The 14,737-nt window shown below is 46.9% G+C and overlaps 1 protein-coding gene across 1 annotated transcript in view; it reads right to left on the minus strand.

Moving 5' to 3' along the window:
- Positions 1-14,737, minus strand: part of LOC124545951 (cytochrome P450 4C1-like) — a 192,425-nt gene that overhangs the window by 119,907 nt on the left and 57,781 nt on the right. The window contains exon 3 of the mRNA XM_047124913.1: positions 6,288-6,549. Within this exon, the coding sequence (XP_046980869.1) occupies positions 6,288-6,549 (262 nt within the window). The remainder of the gene's footprint in view (positions 1-6,287; positions 6,550-14,737) is intronic.

Raw genomic sequence — 14,737 nt, forward strand, 5'->3', positions numbered from 1 at the left:
AGGCAAAGAGGGCACACGTGGACAAAAGAAGTTTACTAGTATATCAAACATAGAATTTAATATGAGGAAGAAATTTGTGAGTATGTATATTTAGAGCACAGCATTGTATGGAAATGAATCATGGTGGGCAAACCGGGAAAGAAGAGCATCAAAGAGTTTGAGATGTGGTGCTATACAAGGATAAATTAGGTGGACTGATAATGAAAAACAAGAAAGGTCTGAGCAGTCTTGGCGAGGAAACGAATACGTGGAAGACATTGATAAGTGGAAAGGTGAGATGACAGGAGTTGTGTTAAGACATCACGGAATAACTTCCGTGGTACTTGAAGGAGCTGCAGAGGGTAAACAGGTAGAGGAAGACACAGAGTGGAAGACATCCAGCAAACAACAGAGGACGCTGGGTGCCAGAGCTGTTCTCAGATGAGGAGGCTGGCACGGGAGTCGAATTCCTGGAGGCCTGAAACGGCATTTCTGGATACAGAAAATGTTCGACTGCTGCCCTGGCCAGCAAATTCTCCAGATCTCTCACCAATCGAAAACGTCTGGTCAATGGTGGCCGAGCAACTGGCTCGTCACAATACGCCAGTCACTACTCTTGATGAGCTGTGGTATCGTGTTGAAGCTGCATGGGCAGCTGTAGCTGTACATCCCATCTAAGCTCTGTTTGACTCAATGCCCAGGCGTATCAAGGCCGTTATTACGGCGAGAGGTGGTTGTTGTGGGTACTGATTTCTCAGGATCTATGCACCCAAATTGCGTGAAAATGTATTTGTCCAATGAATACCCGTTTATCATCTGCATTTCTTCTTGGTGTAGCAATTGTATTGGCCAGTAGTGTAGCTGCTAGGCCTAAACTCGAACAACCAGAGGTGGCGTGACCAGACCTGGCTTCTGTATGTCACAGGTTCAGTTCCAGTGCACTAGCGCATCTCACACTTAGACAACTGCCAGAGCACAGTGGCTCTTCTACACACGTGCCTACTGCTGCTAGACTCCTGAGCTCAATCCAGCATCTTCTAGGGCATGCCAGAAGCTGCTGCACTGCTGTGCCAGCAGGGTGCCCAGCTGAGACAAACGTTTCTGTCTGTGGCGCTCAATGTGTATCGTCGAGTCCCTGACCTCAGTCTCTTGCTGCATTAAGAATGAGGTTGTTAATCGTCCAATTCGGATTTCGCGGCCGCCAAAGAACAGGTTTGGCCACAGTGACCTGCACACCATACTGAGAGGTCCTTGCTAGCATATCATGAATCTGTACCCATAACACTGTTACACTGTTGCCATAAGTGTTGCCGACTGTTACAAATTACATATTTAAACTTCGTTTTTGTCACCTCACACGACTTTAGCTGGAGGCATGCCTGTATACACACTGAAGAGCCAAAGAAACTGGTACACCTGCCTAATATCGCGTGGGGTCCCCGTGAGCATGCAGAAGTGCCACAACACAACGTGGCATGGACTCGACTAATTGCTGCGCTAGTATTAGTCGTAGAGAAGGTGAATTTTATTAAAATTCAGTAAAGGCACGGTTGGGCGATGAAGTCTCGGGCCGCTGGCAGTGTGTGGCAATAATCGGCAGCCAGTAGACCAGCCAGAGTAAACATGAGTGGAGCAACAGCGAGGCAGGGAACTGCAGCGTTGCTTTAAGTTAGTGCCATGTGTGAGGCGGGGCAGTAGGTCAGAGCCGGGAGTGGCGATGTGCAAGTGGCTGACGTATGGGAACTTACCCCTGCCATAGTTTCTGTCTCTCTCTGACACTACGTCAGAAGTGAGGGGAAAAGCAGTATAAATAGTCAGGCACTTTCAGCTTGAGGGGTGTGCCAGGTCAGCCGACAGTCGGGTCGGACCTGTGCTGGTCTACACTTACAGAGGTCAGTCTGGCAGCGATGTTGTAAATATTCTATGTAAATCTGTCCTTTGTTTCAATGTACTTGTTCGGGCTGTATTCCACTTCTTAGGACACAACACCGGGGCCCGACAGAATGGCAGCCAGGTACTTGGAGACTGCACAGTCTGCCTGAAGGAGGGCAGTGACAGCGGTCTGCAGCGGGTCCAGAGTGGGCCACGTTCGTTTACCTCCTGGCGTACCGGGGTCCGGGCGAGGCGTGCGCTGCAGGAATCGCGGCAGCGCTGAGGCAGTGCCAGAGGTGGCGGCGGCTGTTGCCATCTGGCAAGCACCACTAGTGGCGAGTTGTGGCACCACATCCAGGAGGGCGCAGGTTCGAGTCTGGTCCTGTCCTGGGAGCAGCAGTGGCCGAGGGCCACGGTGACCAGTGCAACCACCTTCATCCCATGGTCAGACAGAGCAGGCCTCACGGGGTGGAGGGTGGCGGGGACCAGGGACTGTGACAGTGTCTGGAATTGCGGGCAGCGGAGCGGCGCAAGACGCGACACCTCAGCGAAAGGCAACCGAGCAGAGTGCAGCCATCTTCCAGCATACCAGGAGTTGCTGAGCCGGCTGCACTCGTGGGACAATGCTGCGGGCGGCAAGCCGACACTATGCTGCACCCATCGTAGTACTGTAAATTATGTCAATAAAGCAATGTTACCAAATACCACTGTATCACTCTGCAGTGCCATTGACGCTAATGAACTTGCTCAGCCTCCAGATGAGAAGCGGTGCGGTGAGCCCCAGCTTCAGCTCGGCCATCCGGATTCCCGGGTTCGACCCCCCGCAACAGAATGTCTGAAGTAGTGCTGGAGGGAATTGACGCCATGAATACTGCAGGACTATCCATAAATCCGTAAGATTACGAGTGGTTGGAGACCTCTTCGAAACAGCACGTTGCAAAGCATCCCAGATATGCTCAATAATGTTCATGTCTGCACAGTTTGGAGGGCAGCGGAAGTGTTTAATCTCAGAAGTGTTTTCCTGCAGCCACTCTGTAGCAATTCCGGTAGTGTGGGGTGTTGCACTGTCCTGCCGCAATTGCCCAAGTGCGGCAGAATGCACAATGGACACGAATAGATGCAGGTGATCAGACAGGAAGCTTATGTACGTGTCACCTGTCAGAGTCGTATCTAGATGTATCAGGAGTCCCATATCACTGAAACTGCACACGTCCCACACCGTTACAGACCCTCCACCAGCTTGAACAGTTCCCTTCTGACATGCAGGGTCCATGGAATCACGAGGTTGTCTCCATACCCATACAAGTCCACCCAGTCGATACAATTTGAAACAAGACTCGTCCGACCAGGCAACATGTTACCAATCATCAACAGTCCAATGTCGGTACTGACAGGCCTTGGCGAGGCATAAAGCTTTGTGTCATGCAAAAATGGCTCTGAGCACTAATGGGACTTAACTGCTGTGGTCATCAGTCCCCTAGAACTTAGAACTACTTAAACCTAACTAACCTAACGACATCACACACATCCATGCCCGAGGCAGGATTCGAACCTGCGACCGCAGCGGTCACGCGGTGCCAGACTGTAGCGCCTAGAACCGCTCGGCCACTCCGGCCGGCTTGTGTCATGCAGTCATCAAGGGTACATGGGTGGGCTTCCGGCTCAGAAAGCCCATATTGATGATGTTTCATTGATTGGTTTCCTTCTGACACTTGCTGATGGCCCGGCATTGAAATCTGCAGCAATTTGTGGAAGGGTTGCACTTCTGTCACGTTGAACGATTCTCTTCAGTCGTCATTAGTCCTGTTTTCACAGGATCTATTTCCGGGTGCAGTGATGTCAGAGATTTGCTGTTTTACCAGATTCCTGATATTCACAATACACTCATGAAATGATCGTACTGGAAAATCCCCACTTCATCGCTACCTCGGAGGTGCTGTGTCCCATCGCTCATGCACCAGCTGTAACACTACACTCAGTCCCACTTAAATCTTGATAAGCTGCAAGTTTAGCGTCAATAACCAATCTACACTCCTGGAAATGGAAAAAAGAACACATTGACACCGGTGTGTCAGACCCACCATACTTGCTCCGGACACTGCGAGAGGGCTGTACAAGCAATGATCACACGCACGGCACAGCGGACACACCAGGAACCGCGGTGTTGGCCGTCGAATGGCGCTAGCTGCGCAGCATTTGTGCACCGCCGCCGTCAGTGTCAGCCAGTTTGCCGTGGCATACGGAGCTCCATCGCAGTCTTTAACACTGGTAGCATGCCGCGACAGCGTGGACGTGAACCGTATGTGCAGTTGACGGACTTTGAGTGAGGGCGTATAGTGGGCATGCGGGAGGCCGGGTGGACGTACCGCCGAATTGCTCAACACGTGGGGCGTGAGGTCTCCACAGTACATCGATGTTGTCGCCAGTGGTCGGCGGAAGGTGCACGTGCCCGTCGACCTGGGACCGGACCGCAGCGACGCACGGATGCACGCCAAGACCGTAGGATCCTACGCAGTGCCGTAGGGGACCGCACCGCCACTTCCCAGCAAATTAGGGACCACTGTTGCTCCTGGAGTATCGGCGAGGACCATTCGCAACCGTCTCCATGAAGCTGGGCTACGGTCCCGCACACCGTTAGGCCGTCTTCCGCTCACGCCCCAACATCGTGTAGCCCGCCTCCAGTGGTGTCGCGACAGGCGTGAATGGAGGGACGAATGGAGACGTGTCGTCTTCAGCGATGAGAGTCGCTTCTGCCTTGGTGCCAATGATGGTCGTATGCGTGTTTGGCGCCGTGCAGGTGAGCGCAACAATCAGGACTGCATACGACCGAGGCACACAGGGCCAACACCCGGCATCATGGTGTGGGGAGCGATCTCCTACACTGGCCGTACACCACTGGTGATCGTCGAGGGGACACTGAATAGTGCACGGTACATCCAAACCGTCATCGAACCCATCGTTCTACCATTCCTAGACCGGCAAGGGAACTTGCTGTTCCAACAGGACAATGCACGTCCGCATGTATCCCGTGCCACCCAACGTGCTCTAGAAGGTGTAAGTCAACTACCCTGGCCAGCAAGATCTCCGGATCTGTCCCCCATTGAGCATGTTTGGGACTGGATGAAGCGTCGTCTCACGCGGTCTGCACGTCCAGCACGAACGCTGGTCCAACTGAGGCGCCAGGTGGAAATGGCATGGCAAGCCGTTCCACAGGACTACATCCAGCATCTCTACGATCGTCTCCATGGGAGAGTAGCAGCCTGCATTGCTGCGAAAGGTGGATATACACTGTACTAGTGCCGACATTGTGCATGTACTGTTGCCTGTGTCTATGTGCCTGTGGTTCTGTCAGTGTGATCATGTGATGTATCTGACCCCAGGAATGTGTCAATAAAGTTTCCCCTTCCTGGGACAATGAATTCACGGTGTTCTTATTTCAATTTCCAGGAGTGTAACAACGGCACCAGGCACTTGTTGTCTTGTATAGGTGTTGCCAACTGCAGCATCGTATTCTGCCTGTTTACATATCTCTGTATTTGAATACACATGCCTATACCAGTTTCTCTGGCGTTTCAGTGGAGATTTTTAAGAGATGCCAGAAGACAGTGCAGTGAGAGCCACTGCTGAGGTAGTTCAATGAAACCGATAATATCTGTATTTTTGTGAATGTCTTTCACAAGTGTGTTGTTGTTGTTGTTGTGGTCTTCAGTCCTGAGACTGGTTTGATGCAGCTCTCCATGCTACTCTATCCTGTGCAAGCTTTTTCATCTCCCAATACCTACTGCAACCTACATCCTTCTGAATCTGCTTAGTGTATTCATCTCTTGGTCTCCCCCTACGATTTTTACCCTCCACGCTGCCCTCCAATACTAAATTGGTGATCCCTTGATGCCTCAGAACATGTCCTACCAACCGATCCCTTCTTCTGGTCAAGTTGTGCCACAAACAAACAAGTGTGTTATGGACACTGAAAACAACATAGCTGATGTCTGTTGCTCTTATGAACTCTGATTGCGAACTCCTGAATGAGACTGCAGCCAGTTTAATCGGCAATGTTACTGATGAAAATGAAAAGTTGGATTTTTCACGTCAGTTGGATGGCGGCTCAGAATTTAAATCTTTTTTTCCTTTATTTAATCTTTTTTTCGTTTTCGACTTTGACGTCAGAAAATGGGACAAGTGCTTGGAAGTAAGACATCCTAACGATGATAAAGCCAGTAGAGATGCCACACGAGCTCTGATTGGGGAGGGGGAGGGGGGAATGGGAAGTAACTCGGTCAAGTTCTTTACAAACAAACCATCACAGCATCGACCTGAAGTGATTTAACGAAACCACGAAAACGCTGGGTGGCCAGATGAAGACCCAACCCACCGTCCTCCCAGTGCAGACTAGTCCAGAGCGGGGTGGAGTGGTGGCATCGAGCGGCGGCGCTCACCTGCTGGTCGATCAGCTGCGTGGCCTGCAGGAAGTGGTGGGGGAAGCCGGCCGGCGGGCGGCCCGTGGCGCGCGCCTGCTGTCCCAGCAGCGAGCCGGCCAGGGCGTCCAGCGTGCAGGCGCGCAGCTCCTTCAGCACCTGCAGCTGCTGCTCTGCGGGGGGCGCCACCTGCTGCAGGGCTGCCACCAGCCGGTCCGCCACCCGGCGCAGCCAGCCGCTCTGTGACTGCACCCACTGCGGCGTCAGCGTCTGCTCCACCAGTCTGCGTACACATCCAGTCAGTAAGTCACCACATCACCGGAAAGAATTAATAAATCGCTAAAAGGCATTCAGCCAGTAATCATTCGTTTCCCTAACGTTACCTATTCGCCAGTAATGTATGAGGTAGCCTTAATTCTCTGCTGGGTTACTGTATTGCACTTTCTGTCATACTGTTATCTTTCCTTGTGACAGGTATACCATGTTTATTAAACATGTCAATGCATTAGGTGATTTCACTTTCGATTATAAACAACCTTGAAGTGTTTTGTGGCTCTGTGGGCCACTTCTGCTTAAACACACAGTAAATATTTGCTGCCACAGGCCAAACGCCGGCCAGGCAGCTGCTGTGTCATCCAGACTCATCCGCCGCAGCCTGTGGGCTTCCGCATCTGCCTGGTACAGACCATCTGGGGGAACAATCGTGCCCTCACATATGTAAATTGGTGATCAGAAACAGTCTCAAAAGCTTGTAAGCGTGTTGCAGGGGAGGTTGCGTTCACAAATAATTGTTATGAAAAAGATTCGAGACATTGCACTGTTTCTGAATTAATTACCATCGAAGTCACCCAATTACGTCATTGTGCATTCAGATTCAAGTGATCCAACAGATACAATTTGTGTCATTAGTTGTTCTCATAGCACAGATGATAGCGCACGAGACTACTCAGCCTTTGGCTCGGGTTCAACGCTTACTACCATCTCGTATCACTCCCTTGTTTCTATTTAGGAAATCAAACAAAGAACATGTTTGACAACACCATCTCTGATGGGCTGCTTGAATTTGCACATGCAATGGCCTGACTTTTTGGATTCTTTAAAGAAATGGTGATGAGGTGTTTGTTGATATTTGGAGAAGCGAAGTAAGTGAACAGCTAGTGCTAACTAGTGAGTCGTTAAAATATAAGTTTTAATGCAGAGTAAGCAACTACGTGTAAACTATATGCAGGCTATAAAATATAACATTACAGAAAATTAACGTAAATTTTTATTATTTAATTCAAAGCTAAGCCCAGTTAGTTTATCTGGGTCTTTAGTTCTGTGCTAAATAAATGCAGGTTCCCACATGCACCATTCGACTGGTGTCACTGAAGTTGTGCAAGTAAACACCAAAATTCTAGTGTGCTACACAAGTGGTGCCACTTTTAGCCATGCCACAACAGTTAAAGACACTCCGACTTTGTGATGCCACTCTCCTTAGCCCCGTAAAGATTACTGTTAGAAGCAAGCAGCTGCCACATTCATTTCAAAATTTCTGAAGTTATTGTCGTTTTTGGTTTTTTACACATTTATGCCCCTGTGTTACGAAAATATTGAGTTCCAGTGATACAAGACCTGTCCAAAGTGGGTGTCGTTATAAATATCGTTCGTTGTGCTACAGTGGCAGGAAATGCTAGTTCGACATATAAAAACTTCTTGCCCATATAATAGTTAATCTATGTGGAGAATGTATATGATGTCCTTAGATATGACACAAGGATAGAATTTTTTTGTAAGCTAGTATCAGTGAGTGATTAGTGAAAGGTGACTTGTAGCTGCACAGTAGCTTACTTAAGTCTCCAAATGATAAAAATTAATGCAGTAGTGTCAACATATTCAGATTCTAGTGTATTGGCATCTTAAATGCTCGCTTACTTAAGTCTCCAAATGATAAAAATTAATGCAGTAGTGTCGACATATTCAGATTCTAGTGTATTGGCATCTTAAATGCTCGCTTACTTAAGTCTCCAAATGATAAAAATTAATGCAGTAGTGTCAACATATTCAGATTCTAGTGTATTGGCATCTTAAATGCTCTTAAACACTTGGCCAGTCAATGTCAGAAAGTAAGTAACATGGTTTCTGGTAGCAGTATAATTTCAGATTGAATGTGGCTCTTAATAAAAGAAATCAACTATAAGGCACGAAGCATAGATCCAAATTTCGGTGTAGAATAACTTTAATGTTTCATCATACTTAACTCATGTGCGGCGCAAGAATGAAATTATTAGCTTCCAAGACGTAGAAAATAGCATCAACACATCACACAACTACACTGAAATTGTAGTTTTGAGGACGTGGTACAAACATTGCAGAGATGACAGGTTATCGCCGAATGTCAAACATCAAAGTGTCACCTGTAGTTTCACTCAAGCAGGTACTGCATCTTCAATGTATCAGATTTTTTAATACAGCTCGATGCGCAGATCAACAGTTACTCGAAATTTACTTTCGTTATCCGAAAGTGGTTCAAGAACGGATTTTAGTTGCCTGGTGTTGCTTAGTTCATACGTCCCTTTGTTATTTCTATCCAAAATACAGTTCCAAATGCAAAAGTTATGCTTTCTGTCCTTCGTATTGGATTCTAGGCTCAACTTTACTCCCATAACCTGAATAACAATACCAGTGTCTGTTCGGATGGTCAGAGTTCACGCCGTATTGAAAGCCGTGCAAATAGAATTTTTTAGGCGGGTGTGTGGAAACAGCAGCACACGGCGCCAGTGCGTATCAGCCATCACGTGACGTGCTGTATCGTCAGTTTAGCTGCACTTTGAAACCGTCCCCTAGCGGGACGTGAAAACGCACGGGGACGAGAAGCTTGTGATATCAAAGAGTGGAGTTCCACGTTCCACTTGGCTGCAAAGCGTGAAATAAAACACCTGGTACGTCAGATTCTTGGCTCGCGGACACGAACGTATGCCAACGAGATGCGACATTGTTCTGACGTCACAAGCAAAACTTAGGAGTCGCCATATTGTATGACATTAAACGTCGTGTCTGCTGGGTTTTCCTTATCATTCGAATAGAGTACGTGCTGTGAATATAAGTTGTTTCAAAGCATCAGCAAATTGAGGATTTCTCGAAAATGTTACAATATGCTATTAAGAAAATGAGAGGAAACTATATATCATAGGTAAACACTTCCTGTTGTAACACCCCACCCGTCACTTAGCTGGTTTTGGCGTGTGTTCACCCCAATTAATTGACTAACAGATCAACAGAGAGTGCAAAACTTCCTCAATATCAGATAACGCAAAAAACTAATATGGCCCTGTGACTCCTGATTGAACTGCGGTGGCAGTGTTGACATTAATTCATTCAGAATTGATCACTTTTAATTAAAAAGGGGTGCACATTGATGATATATTCAGCTATTGAACACCAGATGCAAATGTTGAACACAAAATTAATTAAGAAAGTGACTTGGGATTTCAACTACTTGATTGAAAACAGATGCAGTCGATTAGCACAAATTTATTTTAACTCCCAACCTTCAATCATCACATTACAAGACTCTCCTATCAGGCAGTGGTAGTAAATTGCGTTTGTGTGAAGTAAAGCGCAATACTCAAAAGTAATTCCTACCGACTGACACAGGCATAATGCGAAGTGCGAGAAGAATTCTACAATACACAGCCAATGAAACCCTCGTGGAAACTTTGCCGATGTGATCCAACAAATAAATCAGTGGCCGGAGCGGGCACAATATCACCGAATCCAGCGTGGCGGAGCGGCGTCGTTGTGTGGACGTCGGCCGACCTCGTGGTGCTGCAAGGCTGCGCTCGTCTATTCACTCCTAGCTATCTTGCTCAGTACATAGCTGAACGAAAACTTCCTATCTCCAAGCTCAATCGTTCCGTTTGCTAAGTCCTAAACTGCAGAGGTGCTCACTCTCTCTCAGGCAAGCTGAGTAAAGAACGCCACGTCCGCACTCTAGGCAAGCTGGGAACGGAAGACCTCTACGGGGACTTCTCACAGTCCGCTCTTTGCCTCGGTTTCCCCTCCAGCAAAATCACTTACGCCAATTGCAGCGCAAGTCGCGTTAATTATGCGTCGCTTCCCAGCGCCGACCAATGCCTGCTCTGGGAAGTGAACAAATTCCCACAAAATTTCCCTTCCTCTCAACTTCTGCTATTTAGCTCCTCCCAGGCCACCCATCAAGGTTAGCGTCTGCACAAAACACAAATTTTTCCGGAATTCTGACTCCCAGGAGAACACTTCAAATTCCTCGGTCCTACGTTCCCATCGGAGACCGGCGTATTTCATTCTGTCACTCGTCACCTGATTTACTTCAGACTCTGTGGACCGTGAATTCAGTGTGAAGTTGCTATAGTCACCGCTCCACCACAGCTTTGCGCAGTTTTCTCGCATGTTTCACTGAAAACGGGACAACAGACATTTATCAACAGGCGTACAAGTTCTCCGTCTGCTCCCCGGTACACCAGCATGGGGTCAACACCCACTCACTGTCACTCATCTTGAGGCAGCTGGAGGCCGCGCACCGTTACCGCTTTCTCAGAGCTTGAGCCGCCCTAAGCTGCCTATTGTCGCTTCCCTTAGCCGCTCCTTCGGCGGGCACGGTCAATTCTGAGTACTTCCCTGGGATAAAGTAGCCTCCAGGAAATCGAAGCGTTTCCACAAAGTTTTCATGTCATGTGAATTACTTTAAAACCATCACCCGATATTAATTATTTCAATACGTCCATACTATACCCTCTACAAGATGCATTGTGCCTTGTCAGTCATTTTTGTTCAGCCCTACTGTTCGTTCAACGTAAGTTAGGTGATCTTAAATGACTTCATGTAAGGGACATAGTTCTTGCCATCTTACACTGTAAATGGTTCAAATGGCTCTGAGCACTGCAGGACTAAACTTCTGAGATCATCAGTCCCATAGCACTTAGAACTACTTAAACCTAACTACCTTAAGGACATCACACACAACCATGTCCGAGGCAGGATTCGAACCTGCGACCATAGTGATCGCTCAGTTCCAGACTGCAGCGCCTAGAACCGCTCGGCCACTCTGGCCAGCCACTTCCTGTAGTTGTTTTGAATGTTATAACTTGTGTTCTATTGAATCATATTGCTGAAAGCTACTGCACAATGGTGGTCTATCGGAAGCGCGTCTTTCTACTGCAGTTTTTGTATTAAATATCAAATAATGACATCTGTAGATACAGTCTTTATACAATGTACCAGTAAACCACATACGAAGGGAGAGGCTGCCATCTCGAAGCTGTAGCGCAGTCGATAGGGGTACAAAGACAGCTTCTTAACGACCACCTATTTCCAATTTTTTTACATCTTTTCGTTATAAAAATTTCTAGATCTTTCTCATTAATTTAATAGATAATGGATTATTATCTACAAAAGTCGACCTAATTTATTATAAATAATGTATTTGTTGCAATGCCTATTCCAAAGGCCAACGACTGGAATGTTTCCACAGTGGCCAGAAATCTTAATTTGACTCTGAGTCAGGAAGTAAACACGAGTTACACACTGGAAGATACGAAATTTTCTGTAAAATGTGTATACCTACCTCTCGGTTTTATAGACTACCTCATAATTGTACTTTGCCGGTAAATATAAAGCGGTTATGAACAGTCTCGAAAGAAATCTCGTCTTGCACTCAAACGAAATTACGAAACGAATCTCGATCATGAAATCTATGTGATGAAGTGCGATACTTCAGAGTGGTGGTAGTTAATGCAAGATCGAGAATACCGATATTATGCATACGCAAATGTACATTAGACACCGTATTATAGCTATACTCAATTTGAAACCGAAAATGAGATGAAGAGTCAGCTGAGTTAGTGAAATACCAGTGCTGTTTTACTGGGGGAACGCTGGGGGATGCGTACCCCTAAACTTTTTCGTCGACAAAGTAATTTTTTTACGATGTTGAGAACTTGGAAGAGTGCTAAGGATTTATTTCACGGACGTAAATTTTTTCTTTCATTTTTTCGTGTTGGTAATTGCAATACGAACGATACCAGTGCAGTTTTTGGTGGGAAAATCGATGTCATTGGCTGCTTCAAGCATTTCGAAGCTGCGGCAACCGTTCTCTGCAACTGAATCGCTGGCAGCCAGTTCGACAAGCACGTAGTGCCTTCGCCCGCTAATAGTGGGCGCTGGTAGTGCTAAACGGATATGCGTACGTTCAAATCGCATGCTTCATTTGAGGTGATGTAAACTGAAGTGTTCGATACCACTTTGTCTTGTATGTTTGTGTGTTTCTCGGTATCGCCTGCTTCATTTGAGCTGTAAAGTCAACTGAAGAGTCCAATGGTGGTATCCCATGCTTCAGTTATAACTAATTTTCGCTGCATTATATCCCATGTCGGAGTGCCCCCAAACTTTTCTTTTAGAAAAAAAAGCACTGCTTGTACTAGTATGTATCTCAGATCTATGAACAGCATTATGTGGTGTTCCTGCACCAGGAATTCACTGTTCGAGCCGTCAACGAATCGAGAGACTTCTTCGTGATTTTCTTCCACCTTCTTCGACAATCGCTGACAGAGGTAACGCTGCTGTTTTACGCGCGGCCATTTTCGTACAGAAACTGTGTGGTTTGTCTGCGCGGCAGACAGAGCGCGCAGCTATCGCCGGAGAGCGCCGAGGTCGCAAATCACGTTGAGCAGCGCGTCACGTTCCGTGAGACGTGGGCAGGCCGTTCCGTAGCCCGCAGCAGCCGCGATCACAAACACGTCCCGTGTGAGGAGGACGGCTCCAGGGTCTCAGGGACAGGGCAGGCGCGTGTAGGGTCCAGCCGCGCGTCAACCGGGGCTCGAAGGGCGCGCCGTAGGCCGATGGGGGCGCCTCGATGGCGGAACGGCAACATTCCGACGGCGGAGGCGCGGAAGGCCTTCGAGTGACAGCAATGAGGTCCTATCTACAAGCTAAGGAGCGCCACTATCTTGCAGCTGTCAACATACAGAAGTGTAGATGAGCTGGTACTTGCGTTACGCACCTCAGTGTGTGTAGACTGGTGGAAACAGGACCAAGCAGGAAGCGTCAGTTACAGGACGAACCGCGGCAGTTTGAGCATAGATGGACGGAAAAATATTTTTTGTGGAATCGCTGACAAACATCACTTGCCTTACTTGCGAGAGTGTTGTACGTCTCGCAAAGGCATACAAATTAATGATACACTACGAAAGTCTACGTTCTACATTTTCTGAACTGCCAGAAGTAGCACTTGCGCCGGCCGCTGTGGTCGAGCGGTTCTAGCCCCTTCAGCGCGGGACTGCGCTGCTGCTACGGTCGCAGGTTCGAATCCTGCCTCGGGCATGGACGTGTGTGATGTCCTTAGGTTCGTTAGGTTTAAGTAGTACTAAGTCTAGGGGACTAATGACCTCAGACGTTAAGTCCCATAGTGCTCAGAGCCATTTGAACCATTTGAGCAGCACTTGCGCTGTGTCAAGTTGAAAATGCACAAATGTTTTCGGTGGCACCTTTACTTATTGAATTAGCATCTCAAAGTAAGTTTAATATCCAAGAAATGTGAAAAATAAGGCATGTAAGTTTTCTGAGTTAGTTAGTTAGTTAGTTACTGACTTAGTTATATGTTCCATAAATGATCTGAACGATTCTTTTATCGAAATGATGTAGAAGAAGTCAGTTTACAGGGTATGTATACACGATTAGTGTTAACATTAATCAACACATTATTATTTTTAGTCCTAGTCATGTTACTACACAATCTTTTTTTTAACTGCCAGCCAGTTTTTAAGTTGAAATTCGTCAACGGAACACAAGGGCTTGACCAGGACAAATTATTTTATTTTAAGTTTAAAACTTGCGTCACTACCTGTCAGAAATTTTGTGCTATTGGGCAAATGATGAAAAATTTTTGTTACTGCACACTGAAGTCCTTTGTGAGCCACTGAAAGCTTTAACAATGAGTAACAAAGGCCATTCTTCGCTCTAGTGCTGTAGTTATGCACATTACTGTTTCTTCTCAAACCGTCATGGATTATTTATGGCGAATTTCATTGGCGAATATACGTCCTGTGACGACGCAGTTAAAACGCCTAATTCTTTGAAGAGGTACCTACATGACGTCCGCGAGCGAACACAGCATATTATTTTCACTGGTCGCTTTTCTGCAATCAATACTTTTTTCCAAGTGATGAGTTACCCCAGAAAATTATTCCGCAAAATATTACTGAGTGAAAATATGCAAAATAAGTCCAGAGGTTGATACATTTGCTTCCTATATTAGCACAAGTAGTTGAACGTAATTGATTGAAAAGCTGAGTAATACGCCTCTTCCAGTGCAAGTTTTCATCAGTATGTACACCCAAAAATTTGGTGCGTTCAACCCTATTTACTGACTCCTGCTCATGTGCTACATCAGTTGTTAGTATGGCTCTACTTGTTGTAGAGAAATGAATGTAATACATATATATTGTAACTGGGTT

This window comes from Schistocerca americana, chromosome 8 (assembly GCF_021461395.2).
Source record: "Schistocerca americana isolate TAMUIC-IGC-003095 chromosome 8, iqSchAmer2.1, whole genome shotgun sequence".
NCBI classification, from domain to species: Eukaryota; Metazoa; Arthropoda; class Insecta; order Orthoptera; family Acrididae; genus Schistocerca; species Schistocerca americana.